At 37.1% G+C, this 16,295-nt stretch overlaps 1 protein-coding gene across 2 annotated transcripts in view; it reads left to right on the forward strand.

The window, feature by feature from the left end:
* LOC113518971 (uncharacterized) overlaps window positions 1-16,295 on the forward strand; it is a 35,553-nt gene that overhangs the window by 14,971 nt on the left and 4,287 nt on the right. Inside the window, exons 2-4 of one of the 2 annotated variants that reach the window (XM_026904012.3) lie at window positions 224-454; window positions 15,148-15,288; window positions 15,789-15,848. In XM_026904012.3, the coding sequence (XP_026759813.2) occupies window positions 224-454; window positions 15,148-15,288; window positions 15,789-15,848 (432 nt within the window). The remainder of the gene's footprint in view (window positions 1-223; window positions 455-15,147; window positions 15,289-15,788; window positions 15,849-16,295) is intronic. The other variant, XM_052902194.1, reaches the window with a different exon arrangement.

Below are 16,295 nucleotides of genomic sequence, written 5' to 3' on the forward strand. Positions count from 1 at the left end.
CTTTTCTGTGAGTGTCGTAAGAGGCGATTAAGGGAATTTATGGTCGAGGAATCTGGCAGCAGCGTCCCTATTAAAACATCTCCAAAAGCCTATATTACATTGCCTATATTATACGATTACCAAGCGTGGCAATTACTGGCAAAATCCCCTTTATGGGGGGGGGGGGGGTCTACGTTTAACAGTGGACAGTTAACGGTTGGTATAATAAAAAAATACTCTGCAGGATTCAACATGGGTAGAAGTGTCACCAAATCCCGAAGATCCACCCGACGTTGAGAGGCGGTACACCTCTGAACTGGTGGAGGAGTTACGAAATGCCAACGACGACGCCCTGCTGCTGTACACGGAGTACTCCTCGAAGTCTGGCGAGAGACTGGCCATCTTCCTTCAGGATATGAGGGGATTCGTCTCGCAAACGATGACAGCATTGGAGAACGAGATAGACTTTAACGCTGTAAGTTATTTGTATACTTCTGTTTACTTCTTCATATCTTCTTGATAATAACTAGTTGTATAACGTGACTTCGTCCGAATAGTTTACAGGTGAAATGGATATCATTATTTTCTAAAAGTGGAACTAAACAACTTTTTGTCTCTTTCTATCTTGTAGGTATATGCGGTGGCGAAGACGTGTCTATAATTTAATCTGTTTGTTTAAAGTCGACGACGAATTACTTGGTGTAGAAATAAAATTAATTTAAGACATTACTAGTAATCTAAAACAGTAGCTATTTTTTTAAGTTTGTTACCTCATTTTTGGACTGAACCATTGTTAAGTATTTTTTATTAATTTTAGTAAAGGCGGAAATGCCGCAAGTGTTATGGGGACCTTTGGGTCAGATACGGGTTCATAAATATTACTTTGTCAAATTTTTTATTTTATTTTTTGATTAAAACACTATAGGTTTTATTTATAAATAATTCTTTAATTATGTATGTTCATTTTATACATGTTTGTATGTGTAGTTTTTTTTATGCAACTTATAATGGCAAACAAGCTGACGGCCCACCTGATGGAAAGTGGTAACCGTCGCCTATAGACATGAGCAGTACCATGAACATAACAGAGTAAACTATTTCGTCCATGATACCCCCATGCGCTGCCATTCCTGAGGACTCAGGTGTTATTCCTCTGTACCCAGTAAATTCACGCCATAATATATGTTTATGATATTTTTTTTTATATATAAAATAAAATAGGAAGTTTAAGGATCCTTTGATAAGTTTAGTAATATAGTATTATATTATCTGTGGTAATATATATTTTATTAAAAAAAATCACCTTGAATTTAAAGGAATAAGCCATATTTTAGAGAAAGAATACAATAATATCTTTAAATATGGGACTATTCCGAAAGTACTTACTTTTTTAAGAACAAAAAAAGGAATAAATTCAGTTTACAAATACGAGAATATTACGCAGTAATTAAAAAAAAATGTTTTATTTTGGTAAATAAAGAATATATTAAAAAAATCTCAAATGACGATAAACGACGCGCAGTTACTAATAACGTTAATTTTATTATGGATTACTTAAAATATTTGGTCTTTTTTAGACAGAGTGGGGTAGGGGGTGTCAGGGGGCAGTGCCCTACCTTAAAAGGCCTAATACCCTACCTTAAAATGAAAGCCCTAAGAAAATTAGACAGATTCGCTGTTTCGAAGTCACTTAACTATGGCTTCTGCCCTACCAAAAAGTCCTTTTGCTCTACCTTAAACTTGGGTTAAACTAGCTACGACCCTGGAATCATGTTTATTTAGAGGAAAAGTTTAGTTTAAGAGACGCTGCTACTCATCCCTCGACAGTTAAGTTCCCTTAGTCGCCTTAGCACACCCACGTGGGGGGAGGGATTGTCAGTAATGCATACTAGCAGTCCCATTGCTAGCAATATACCCTATCAGGTCGCCCTCCACGTGGTCTCCTTGGAAACCATCGTGCTGAATTCCTACTGTATTCATCACGAGCGACGGGCTAACTGACCTGCCTTTTCATTCTCATCTATCATCATTCACTGGTGCCTCGCCAGTGTTTTTTTTAATGGGTGATAATGGTATGCTAACCCCGTCTGCGCTATCGGTATACACTGGCGGGGCACCAGTGATAGATGCCTAATGAGGATGAAAGCAGATTAAATTCAGGGTAAATTCAACTAGAATTAGCCACGATGGTTTCCCGGGGGAACCACGTGGTCGACCTGACAAGGTATATTGCTAGTAATGGGGCTATTTTACCCCATTACTAACAATCCCTTTCCCCCCGTCACCCCAGTGTATACCGTTAACGCAGGCGGAGTTACAATTACACTGTCATCCATTAAAAAAAACCACACCCACCTAAAAGGAAGGGGTGGCCTATTCTATGTCAGGACCACACGATAATTTCGCTTAAGTATGCAAAATTTAAACTATATCTTTAAATAGTTTTCATTATATTTAGATAGATAGATACTCTTTATTGTTTCCTCCAAAAGATTACAATAGTAAACTTATTATAAATATAAACAATTACAAGAAATAATCACAATGAGAAAACAATGGACGATCTTATCGCTAAGAGCGATCTCTTCCAGGCAACCTTTGGATGGAGAGGAGTAATTATAAACAATTTGGTGGGAAGCATTATGAAAAATTTTATTAGTTTTAAATATGGGATATATATATATATATATATATATATATATATATATATATATATATATATATATATATATATATATATATATATATATAGATATGCATAAAATACCTTAATATAGATTCCTTGTATTACTGGCTCTATAAATAAGATAGGTGCATAGTCCAATCTTTAAAGCTATTGAGTAAAAGCACCGATGCATATGTGGGCCAGCAGATGCAATGCTACGTGAGAACATTTGATATCTATTATGCAGAAATGCAGCATTACACATGCATAATACAGGCTGTGTATGGACTGTTTGACTGTAGTATAGATGATCCTTTGTTTTCGAAAAGGACAGTATCACGTTGTGGTGTGGGAAGCAATATACTCAGGTTGATCTCCACGTGGTCTAACCTGGAAACCATCATGCTTATTCATTCATTCTTACCAATCATTCCTCACTGGTGCCCGCCAGTTTATGCCGTTAGCGTAGGTTGGGGTGTTTTTTTTTGATGAGTGAAAATGTTGTATGTTAACCCCGCCTGCGCTAACGGGATACGCTGGCGGAGCACCAGTGAAGGGTGATAGATGAGAATGAAAACAGGCCAGTTAGCCCATCATGATGAATTCATCAGGAATTAACCATGATAGTTTCCAGGGGAGCCGCGTGGAGGTCGACCTGGTTGGGTATATTGCTAGCAATGGGATTCTCAGTCTCCATTACTAACAATCCCTTTCCCCCCACGCGTAGGTTGGGTTACCATTCTATTATCATGCATTTAATAACCCTTTTAGCAAATAGAAAACACGTGAAAAAATGGTATTAAGAAACATAACTACTTCTTAAAATCTAAAATAATTTTAGTTAAAAAAGAACATACATACATATACAACGCATGTGGGGTATCATGGACGAAACAGTATACTCTGTTACGTCCATGGTCCTGCTCATGTCTATAGGCGACGGTTACCACTTTCCATCAGGTGGGCCGTCAGCTTGTTTGCCATTCTAAGTTGTATAAAAAATCCAAGCATTGGTACAAACTATTCATGCCTGTAATAACAGAAGAGTAAAGCAGGAAGTGGAATCGTAATGTCATCGTTGGAAACCATGATGTAACACCATTGCATTTTTCCGGTACATTTGAACGTTTGCCAGCGTACCTTTAATTTTTCTCATTCACTAGATATTTTAAGATTACAAAAAGAAACAATGCTGATAATGTAGATGTACGATGGAGAAAATATCTTATTAACCGGTCTACAGATTTATTCGTGTTCATTTCGCGTCGCGTGATTGTTTAGAGAATATTGAATCGACTTGCTATGATCAAACGTATGTATTGTTGAATTTAATTAAATAAAAAGTAGTTTTCAATCCCATTCGTGTTTCTACCGTGAAGCAGTTGTGTTTGCATGGCTGCGTTTCGGTTTGAAGGGTGGGATATGGCGTGAATTTACAGGGTACAGAGGAATAACACCTGAGCCCTCAGGAATGGCAACGCATGGGGAGTATCATGGGCGAAACAGAATACTCTGTTTTGTTCATGATACTGCTTATGTCTATAGGCGACGGTTACCAGTTCGGTTGTATTTTTTTTTATATATGTATTTATTACCTCATAATTCTGTCATTATTTAAATTATTTGGATTTTTTTTATTTGAAACAATTTTTTATTTCAAATGGGTCCCATAAAAAGTTCATCGTATTTGGTAGAATAATTGGAAAGTAATTGGTTTAGTCGTTTTATAAAACATTAATATTTAATATTATGTTCCGCAAAAATATATCTTTTCAGATAAAAAAGTTTCCAAAGTTCCGGTTTATAAATGGCGGGGTTATGAGGTAACGCACTTAAAATCGAAAATACAACTTCCTCCTTTTTTGAAGTTAGTTAAGAATGGGATGGTATGCAGGTAGGCTACCAGTAAGTGATGGTAGTTGAAAGTGAAGACAGGTCAGTTTTTTTAATGGATGATAATAGATTGATAACCTCACCCGCGCTATCGGTATACACCGGCGGGGCACCAGTGAAGGATGACAGATGAGGATGAAGTAGGTCAGTTAGCCCATCGTGATGAATTTAACAAGAATCGTTCACGATGGTTTCCAGGGGGAACCACATGGAGGAAGACTTAATAAGGCATATTGCTAGCAATGGGGCTGTCAAACTCCATTGGTAACAATCCCTTTTCCCTCAGACAGGTCAGTTAATCCATCGTGACTAATTCAACAGATATTAACTATGATGGATGGTCGAGGAAGGGCCGCGTGGAAGTCGACCTGACAGGATCAAGGACCACTCTCATTATAAATTGTTAGTAACTTTTCCCTCCCCCGTAATTCAAAGTTCTTAGGTATTACAATCGCTGTATGGATCAGGTATAGAATTAGTCACCTCTTTCTTTCACGTGGGTTTTGTAAGAGGCGACTAAGGGAACTTAAGGTCAAAGGATAGGCAGCAGCGTCCCTCTCAAAACATTATCAAATTTTAACTGCGGTTGCCGACTCACCTACTAAGCGTGGTAACTATTGAAAAAACCCCCTAATTGATGGTGTAGGTACCAATGGGGTAGTATTCTTATTGCCTGTATTGGGCTAGTAGTGTAATAGAGAAATTCATCAGCAGTCTGGTTTAATGCCAGATTTTGTCGCGACATTTGTAAGGTGACCCAATTATAAATTTATCTCCGGATACAGTGGAATTATTATATATTTATTTAGTAAATGCAGAAGATAGTTTTACAAAATTTACGTTTATTATACTTTTGCATATTTAAATTTTTACAAAAGGCAAAATTTACACCTTGCGGTAGTTCTCACTCATAGGGGTAATTTAAGGGGGGAATTGTCCAGTGCTCACACCAAGATGCGTGAGAGGCTTTGTAAAACCATATCTAAGATTACATGTTCGTCTTTTTAAGGAGCCAGCTTGGGATCCTGGATAATAATCCTAAATACACCAATGCTCTTGTAAGAGGTAGATTGAGACAGCAATATCTAGTGTTCTGTTCTCTCTAGTGCGTATGATAATGTAAAAGTAACATATCGGTAGTTTAATTTCGTTTTGTAGTTAAAATAATATTATTTGGCAATTATTTGAAATCAAATAAATTTTAAGTACCCAATTACAGGTATATTTTTTTTAACATAATATCAACCGTTCACTGTCTTCTTCTGAACATAGACTTCCCTCTATTGGTGGTTTTGCCAGTAGTTGCCACGTTTGGCGGATTGGTAACCGCAGTTAGATTTTGGAGATGTTTTAAGAGGGATGCTGCTGCCCATCCCTCGATCATTTAGTTCCCTTAGTCGCCTCTTACGACACACACGGGAAAGGAAGTGGTGGCCCATTGTGTCGGGACCACATGAATTTTTTCTAATGTACAAAATAAATTTTTGACATTTAATACTCGCCACATTTATTTTGCATAATAGGCATGTAGCCCACCTACTGCCTCCAAAATTAAGATGAATTCATAAAATCCATTAGGCTATTGCTTTCACATATTTTTCTAAATTTTGACATACAGATATATCCTTTTTTGATAGTCGCGTAAATATCGAATTTTGAAACATATCTCTCTATTTCTTTCTTTTGATTCTGAGGCTTCCGAGTCTTTGTTTTAAGCCATTTTGATTTATTTTATTGAGAAACTCATTTTTGAAGACTTTATTCGCTAACTCCTTTTGTGCATTTAGAGAAACAATTTATTTATTTATTTTCTAAAATATTTTCAATGCGCAACTGTAATTTTATATTTGGGAATCCTAAATAACTATTAGGTTGAAAAGAATATCTCATTGTGATTATTTCTTGTAATTATTTATATTTATAATAAGTTTACTATTGTAATCTTTTGGAGGAAACAATAAAGAGTATCTATCTATCTATCTATCTTTTTCATAACTATATATATATATATATATATATATATATATATATATATATATATATATATATATATATATTACTATATTATTTATATATATATATATATATATATATTACTATATTATTTATATATATTACTTGTGTTTATTTATTTATATATAAATATATTGTATGTAGTTTCGTTATTATAATTCTTAATAATTTTTTTAACCACTGTGTGGGTGTAGTCTGATATTTCTGTAAAATAAAGTTTCTTTCTTTCTTTCTTCTTTCTTTTGTGTGAGATATATGGATTCGAATCTTCTCGGATCACATTGTCGGGAGATATATTTTTCAATTTGCAAATAATTGTGTAATAAAATAAATTTATCTTATTTTCACTAAGGACCAATTAACAATTAATTAATCTTAATCTCTTATTAGAGATAAGCTCGCCTTTGTACATTATGTTTATAATGAATTGTGATTAACAGTATGTTTTGTATACAATAAAAGAATAAAGAAGGACCAGAAAGCGTGGTCACCGCGCGGCGTACGCGCGAATCTGACAGCATGCACCACGCTTCGTGCATTTATACATAATTCACCTTGACTGCGATCGATAACGTTCACGGCTGTGACTAAACTTACTATTGCACAACTGCTATTATGTGCATAACACCGTATGCCAAATGAATTAGCGAATCGTCGATCTTATCTCAGCTCTTTGGCAGTCACGGAATCACACTAAAGGAAGAGAGGATGCAGGTAGCATGGTGTCATCTGCGATTTAATAACTAACAAACACATTCTTGCAAATACTTTGAAAGATCACCTGGACATTGAACGAGCATTGGCAGTTAGAAGTAACATGTTGGCCCGCAGGTTTGCTAGGTGTACAAAATAAGTAAAAATAATCCTGTTTAAAGCTTTTTGTCAGGTGTTCTACACGAGTAGTTAGTGGGTCAACTATAATAAAAAAACTTACAATACTCTTCGAGTCCAATATAATAATGCCTTCAGGGCACTGTTGGGGCTACCGCGTCATTGTAGTCACGTCACACATGTTTGCACGAGATCGGACGGATGATTTTTTACGCAACACGGCGCAAACGAATTGTTTCGCTGTTGGGTAGGTTGCGTGTTAGCTCAAACAGTGTCCTGAAGACAATTACTGGTAAAATGGACTGTCCCATCCTAAAATATTGGGTGGGACAGGTTATCAATGCAAGAGCGTCATGACCGCTCATTTACTAACATAGGTCAAGTCAATTTATAACTAATAAAATGGACCTTATGTTGTTCGGTTAAATAATAATAATAATTATTAATAAAGACGCCATTTTTATATGATTTTATAAGAAATGAGTGAAATGATTTTATGGGAAATAGGTGAGAATGAAGTTTGGTCATTGGGTCTATCGTGACGAATTCACTAGAGGGCGTTGAGGTTAAGAGGGTGTTGCGCCCCATTACTAACATAGTAACCCCGGTAATGGTAACCCCAACTGCGCTATTGGTATACGCTGGAGGAGCAACAGTGAGTGGTGAAAGGTGAGGATGAAAGTAGATCAGTCAACCTATGGTGATGAATTTAAGAATTAACCACGATGGTTTCCAGGGTGAATAGCGTGGAGATCGACCTGATAAGGCATATTGCTAGCAATGGGGATGTTAGATCTTATTACTAACAATCCCTTTCCCCCTGTCAGTATATAAGGTTAAATGGGATCTCATCCATTCTCTCACGGTCACAGCCAGTCCCCTGTCAGTGTTTGAAGCTATCACATTTCACATGCAGTTTAGTGAAGCCAGATGGCTGCATAACTAGGCCGGTGCGTCGAGTGGCGTCAATCGTGACCTTCCGCAATATTTTACACATTAAATATGAAAGAGCAAACGTCCTCAGATCACTGGCGTCTGCCGTTTCTACAGGGTTGCCACTATTGAGAGATTTATTTTTTTAGCATCTTCGCGTCATGAAAGCATCGTCTTCTAAAGTACCTTTTATACAATCTACCGATATATTTCTTATGACAAGTGTGTTGCGGGTATTTTGTTGCCAGTAGCCACTCTTGGCATTATCATATCAGCCTTGGCATTATCTAACTGTCCACTGCTGAACATAAGCCTCGCCTATAAAAGGGGGTTTTGCCAATAGTTGCCACGTTAGCAGACGGGTTGGAAAAGGCAGGCTTTGGTGATGATTTAAATAAGACACTGCTGCCCATCCCTCGAACATTTAGTTTTTATATTTAGTGCGATTTACGACACCCATTGGAAAGAAAAGGGATGGCCCATTCTATACTGATGCCACAAATTTGACATTATTATAAATTAATTCTTACATACATATGTTACATATTTGTCACGCCCGTCTCTTATTAGAACAGAAACAGTGGAACGTAAGGGCTTCGGTTCAAACAAACCTCTTTCGCTTCTTCCACATTTATCAATCTTTTCATATACGCTCGCCGGTTACGGGTACTTTTAATTTGGCCCTTCTTCAGCACGTCGCCTATTTGGTCGCCATACGTCCGTCTAGGGCGGCCGCTACTGACATCTCCATTCATTCTTGCTCGATAAATCTCGTAATTCATTTTCATTCATCCTCTCCAAATGACCAAATCAACACAACAATCTGTTTACGATTTTTAATTAATTAAATTCAGTCTATTATGGCCGATTACCGGTAAAATGGACTGTCCCATCCTAACATATTGGGTGGGACAGGTTATCAATGCAAGAACATCTTGACTGCTCATTTACTAACATAAGTTAAATAAATTTATAACTAACAAAATGGGCTTTTTGTTATCTAAATAAATAATAATAATTATTATTATTATTACCTCGTGATATCTTGACGGCTGAAATAACTATTAGAAAATTGGGCGTATAAATTTTAACGTAATGTGTTTCCGGTCACGCAGATATAAAATGTAAAAGTTTACATAAAAATTTGTAGGACAAATAACAAAACGAGTCCATTTTAGACCGTCTCAAGTCGCGGGAAATAGCTAGTATTTTTGTAACTTAGCAACCGTTTCTGATTTCAAACCTATTGTATAGATAATTATCTCGCAAAGTAGGCATGCACGTGCATTAAACAATGGTGCAAGGTTGTTCCTTGCATTTGTACAAGAATTTAATGCCTTGCTTTTATTTGCATTCATACACGTAAGTCATAACCGAGCTATAACATGGATAATAAAAAAAATGCTTAATCTTTTATTACAAATTTGAATGGAAAATAGATAAATGTTTATATTTCTGTTTATAATTCTTCTTTTATTTTACAGTAGCTGCAAGCAATGCTGACAAAAACAATTGCCAAGTTACGAGTTCTGTATAAAAATTCTGTAATAATGGCTATAGATGAATTATGTTCTTAGCAACTGTTCGAAATGACATCCACTCACTTTTATTATCGATCCCTCGCCATCGACAAGAAATTCATTCTTACACTCTAGAACTCAACAGTGCGGTTTCAGAATTACCTTCCACAAAAGCTCAGACTGTAAAATAAGCTCCCTGTACAGATTTTTCCTAAAAACTACTAGATTTCCTCAAAAATGGTGTATTAAAATTTCTCCAAGATCAGCAATGCGCTACAGTAACCGTTTACCATCAGGCGGGCTCTCACCTGAGGGAGACTTTGTACAAAAGTCGATTGCTTGGGTACCTCTGTCCCATTGGTGTTCCTACAGTGAAGCACTTGTGTTTGCATATAACAAGTTGACCTCCACACGGTTCCTCATGAAGACCATCGTGGATATTTATAGATGAATTCGTTACGATCGGCATCCAGAGCCAGGGGACTACAGATATCTTATACCGCGTGATATCGTTAGGGTAACACATAGGATCTATGAAATGATGGTATAAGGCAGGGGGAACCACGAAAAATCCGTATGGGTCGACGTGCATCGGCTTAGCTGACCCCATATGCGAAAATAAGATAAGATAAGATACGATGAGCTTCGCTGACCTGCTTTCACTTTCACCTATCATCCGTCACTGGTGCCCCGCCAGCGTAGACCGATAGCGCAGGCGGGGTTACCATTTAATCTTCACCCATTAAAAAAAAAAATGAACGCTATCTGGAAGAAATATTGATAAGATCCCAACGAAATATTATAAACTAAGCGTAAAAATGTATGGTTATAAACCACATACATAGTAATTTCATGAGTGTAAATAAACAAAAAGTTTTTTTTTTAAAAAAGTAAAAAAAAAAATTGGTTTTAATAGTTCGTGCCTAGCAACATAAAGTGTTAATATAGAAAGGTATTTAAAACGTAATCGTGTGTTTGTTAGTTCAGTTGTCTCAGCACATACCAGAGACGATTTTATACCGAATCATCGTGTGCGATCATTTTATCAGTCGTTTATTCAGTGAATCATGCTAAGAATGCAATATCTGTAATATAGCCTACTTATATGTATATACCACAAAGATGGCAAACAAACATTTTTTTTATACAACTTAGAATGGCAAACAAGCTAACGGCCCACCTGACGGAAAGTGGTAACCGTCACCTATAGACATGAGCAAGTACCATGGACATAACAGAGTACACTGTTCCGCCTATAATACCCCCCATGCGTTGCCATTCCCGAGGACTCAGATGTTATTCCTCTGTACCCAGTAAATTCACGCCATATCCCACCCTTCAAACCGAAACACAGCCATGCAAACACAGCTGCTTCACGGTTGAAACACGAATTGGACAGAGGTACCCAAGCAATCGACTTTTGTACAAAGTCTCCCTCTGGTAAAACGACCCCTTTTTCAAGTCGGTATAAAATATGTACGTAATAAACTTACGTACGTAGATGTATTATTTATTAATATAAACACATACAAATTAGATGTAATATTATAATCCGAGCGCGTCAATCATCGGGCCACGAAATAAACCTTGACAATGAGGTTATTTACAAATGTACGGCCATAAAACTAGCGAATGACCGCTCGTAAATTGTTGACAATGAAATTTTACAAACCTATTAAAAGATTTATATATAACTGTATTAAAATCTTTCAATAGGTTAATAAGTAAATAGCTTAGTTGCGGTGAAATTTGAACCTTATTACTTCGGGGGAAAGGGATTGTTAGTTATGGAGACTGAGAATCTCATTGCTAGTAATATATCCAACTAGGTCGACCTCCTCGCGGTTCCCCCTGGAAACTATCATGATTAATTCCTGATGAATTCATCATGATGAGCTAACTGGCCTGTTTTCATTCTCATCTATCACCCATCACTGGTGCCCCGCCAGCGTATCCCGTTAGCGCAGGCGTGGTTACCATACCATTTTCACCCATCAAAAAAAAAACTTTATTACTTCGTGTAAATGAGATTTCCTTAGAATATACAGATAGAGCATCGAGTCTCAAAAACGGGTCAACACTTTGTCAGCTAAATGTCAAGCTGACTCGTCTTCTTTTATCAGTGTCTTATATACTTGCGCATAAAATGTGTTTTGACACATTATTTAATAAATAAATTGAGTATTTACGCATTAAAAAGATACAGAAATTATAAGACAAAATAAATATAGAAGTTATAAAGGAATCACTCGTAACTGTTTATCACGCAAAATTGTATGAAAACGTTGAGCCGCTTTTCTCGAAGCATTTCTATGGGGACACTTTATCTATATAATCTTCCATTTACAAAATTACGTTTTTTTTTATACAACTTAGAATGGCAGACAAGCTGACGGCCCACCTGATGGAAAGTGGTAACCGTCGCCTATAGACATGAGCAGTACCGTGGACATAACAGAGTATACTGTTTCGCCCACGATACCCCCCATGCGTTGCCATTCCTGATTTTTTTAATATTGATTCTTGACTGGATTCTAGGTTATGCTTTAAAATATATCTTTTTTATTCATTTATTTAAAAAGAAAAACCAAATATAAAAAAAAAATTGACACCATTTTATAATAGGATATTATGACCGATAACAGATGTTTTTTTTTAATTAAATTCTATAGATTATGAGTTGATAATGGTCAAAGGAAAAGTAAAGGAATAAATGAGTCAGATAGATAGATGATCATTGACATTTCACTCCATTTTTTGTAGAAATTTTATTTTTCGAGTACAAATTTCACTTTCGAGTGAACCTGTTTAAATGATACATTTACTGTATAATTTAAAATAAGTTGAATATGGTAACCATAAACTGTCGGGGGGAAGGGATTGTTGGTAATGGGGAGGTTAGTCCTCATTGCTATCAATATACCCTATCAGGTCGACCTCCACGCGGTTCCCCCTGGAAACCATCGTAACTAATTGATCGTTGAATTCATCATGATGGGCTAACTGACCTGCCTATTCATCTTCACCAATCATCTCTAACTGGTGCCCGCCAGTGTATACCGATAGCACAGGCGGGGTCATCATTCCATTATCATCTATTAAAAAAAAACCATAAACTGTCAACGGTTTTGGATAGGATGTTTGGTGAGTTTAACACACACCATTTATATTTTTAATTATTTCATATAATATATATACCAAAAATTTAATCGACTTTCATAAGTCGATTGCTTGGGTACCTCTGTCCCATTCGTGTTTCAACCGTGAAGCAGTTGTGTTTGCATAGCTGTGTTTCGGTTTGAAGGATGGGATATGGCGTAAATTTATGGGTACAAAGGAATAACACCTGAGTCCTCAGGAATGGCAACGCGTGGGGGGTATCATGGGCGAAACAGTATACTCTGTTATATCCATGGTACTGCTCATGTCTATAGGCGACGGTTACCACTTTCCATCAGACGGACCGTCAGCTTGTTTGCCATTCTAAGTTGTATAAAAAAAAAAGAATACAAATAGGAATGTTGAACATTATAATGATTGGGTCGTAGGTAGACATATGGTTTTAGTTCGCGTACACTTAAAATATGTATCATATGTTTATATCACTTAAAACGTGTAGTCCACACGAGCGGACATTTTAACTCTCATAAGCATGCTCCCGTTGCGTGGCCACACTAATCCGATGAGATCATCTGTCACCGTGCCATCGGCTGCAGTGATTTTCATCGGCGACCTCAAAAAGATTTTAATTTCGCCCACGTCGTTGTGTTTACCGTTACGAATTATCTATACAAACAGTTATTTTCAGTACCTTGGCGTTTTTTTTTTTCGCGTAGGTTACGCGCCTCGTATTGCCTTGGAGCTTTTGTGAAATATCAATTTTACTTATTTATTTTATTTAACTCTTTATTGCACTATTAAATAAAAATATATACATTGACAAGTGAAGAATTCAAGTGAAATATAGTAACATAAAAACAAATTGAAATATACACATAAAGGTACAAAAGGCGGTCTTATCGCTAGGGCAATCTCTTCTCTTCACGGTTGAAACACGAATGAGACAGAGGTACCCAAGCAATCGACTTTTGTACAAAGTCTCCCTCTAGTTTTTTTTTATCTAAAAATTAGTCTATTAAACAGATTTTGATAAAATTTCTATGGGATTAGTATGTAAATATATCCTTATCCCGTGTAGTTCTGACAAAAAATAGGCCACCCCATCCTTTCCCATGGTTGTCGTAAGAGACGATTAAGGGAAGACGAGGATCCCTCTTAAAATATCTCCAAAGCCTAACTGCGGTTGCCAACCCGCCCGTCAAGTGCGGCAACTATTGGCCACGAAATCCCCCAAAAACTCCCCTAGAAGGAGGATTACTTTCAACAGTGAACAGTTAAGGATTGATAAGATAATAATATCCTTTTAGATAAAAAGAGAAATTTCCAAATCGGTTTAGAATTCACAGAGTTATAAGTAACAAACGTAAACAAAGTAACAAATAACCAAACAAGAGAAATACAACCGAATTGAAAGACTCCTTCTTTTTTTAAGTCGGTTGAAAAATAGCCTATACCGTTCTCCATTTTGGATGGTACGTGTATGTTAAATTGCATTTTTTTAATCAGTTAAAGAGTTAAAATGTGGCAAACAAACTCATTGTCACATTTGTGTATCTATAGGCGTATCTTTTACAACTTTTTTTTTATATACAACTTAGAATGGCAAACAAACTGACGGCCCACCTGATGTTTTACTGTTTCGTCCATGATACGGTGACAGATGATCTCATCGGATCAGTGCGGCCACGCAGCGGGAGCATGCTTATGACAGTTAAAATGTCCGCTCGTGTGGACTACACGTTTTAAGTGATATAAACATATGATACATATTTTAAGTGTACGCGAACTAAGACCATATGTCTACCTACGACCCAATCATTATAATGATTGACACAGCCAATGTAAACACAACTGACTTCACTGATGAAAAGAATGAGAGACCGTCGCCTAGCAATCGACAGTACCATGGATATAAAAGTGTTTCGCCCATGATACCCCCCTTCTTCGTTCCTGAGACTCGTGTTATTCCTCTGTATGCTATTTAAATCATCATCTTCCTGCACAACCATGCAAATACAACTTTTCACGGTAGAAACACGTAATGTGATTTTATTTATATTAACCAAGGATTCGGCTTTTGGTTTTACGCTCAGCCGCTTGTCTTTTTTTATACTGCAATACTACAAAGTCTCCCTCTGGTAACTGTTTGCATTATATTTGTTTTTTGTTCACACGATGATCATGACGTTTCAGCCCGATTCGTGCCGCAACCAGCTGAAGGACAAGCTCAACAATATAGAGTACAACGCGCGCAGAGCGGCTCACTTCAGCGCCGAGAATCATCACAAGTTCCTGCTGGGTCACATGATCGTCTTCCGTATGCACCTCAACAAGGTATTGCATTTTTTTCTTTAGTGAATGATAATGGAATGGTAACCCCGCCTGCTCTAATGATGTACGCTTGCGGGGCACCAGTGAAGGACGATAGATGAGAATGAAAACAGGCCAGTTAGCCCATCTATATTTGATAGTTTTACTGGTTGGGTATATTTGATAATTAGCTGACAAAAAGTTGATCCGTTTTTGAGACTCGACGCTCTATCTATGAGTATATAATCTAAGCTATTATATTTATTTTTCGCCGTGTGGTCCCAGCATAGAATAGGCCACCCCTTCCTTTCCAGTGGGCGTCGTAAGAGTCGACTAAGGGAGGGCGAGGGATGGGCAGCAGCGTCCCTCTTTAAACATCTCTAAAAGCCTAACTGTGGTTGGCAGCCCGCCTGCCAAGCGTGGCAATTACTGGCAAAACGCCTCTTATGGGGAAGGCTTATGTCCAGCAATGGACAGTTAACGGCTGAAATAATTAATAATAATAATTATTGTATTTATTTTAGAGCGAAGAGTTCATCAAGAAATGCGACAAAGCCATCAGTAATTGTGGCGTACCTTGTGAGGTAAATATTCATACTATGTATTATAGTACATTACTGCAGCGGTCAGCAACTGAGGCATTGATGGACGAACGTGCAAAACACATACGTGAGTCCATCACTGTACCAACCATAGGTTATAGTGACCGTTTATCATTAGACAAGCTGTATGTTTGTTTATCACCTTTATGATATAAAAAAGTCCTCAGGTATACTATACTATAGGTATTAGAGTATTTTCACTGATGGCCATAATACTGTTCATATCTAAGGGTGACTTTTACCTTTTTCTTGGGTGACAGAGATGTCCCATTCATGTTTCAACCGTGAAGTAGTTGTGTTTGCATGGCTGTGTTTCGGTTTGAAGGGTGGGATATGGCGTTAATTTACTGGGTACAGAGGAATAACACCTGAGTCCTCAGGAAAGACAACGCATGGGGGTATCATGGGCGAAACAATATACTCTGTTAT

The sequence above is a fragment of the Galleria mellonella genome, unplaced genomic scaffold (assembly GCF_026898425.1).
Source record: "Galleria mellonella isolate WM207_F2 unplaced genomic scaffold, CSIRO_AGI_GalMel_v1 utg874, whole genome shotgun sequence".
In the NCBI taxonomy this organism is placed as follows: domain Eukaryota; kingdom Metazoa; phylum Arthropoda; class Insecta; order Lepidoptera; family Pyralidae; genus Galleria; species Galleria mellonella.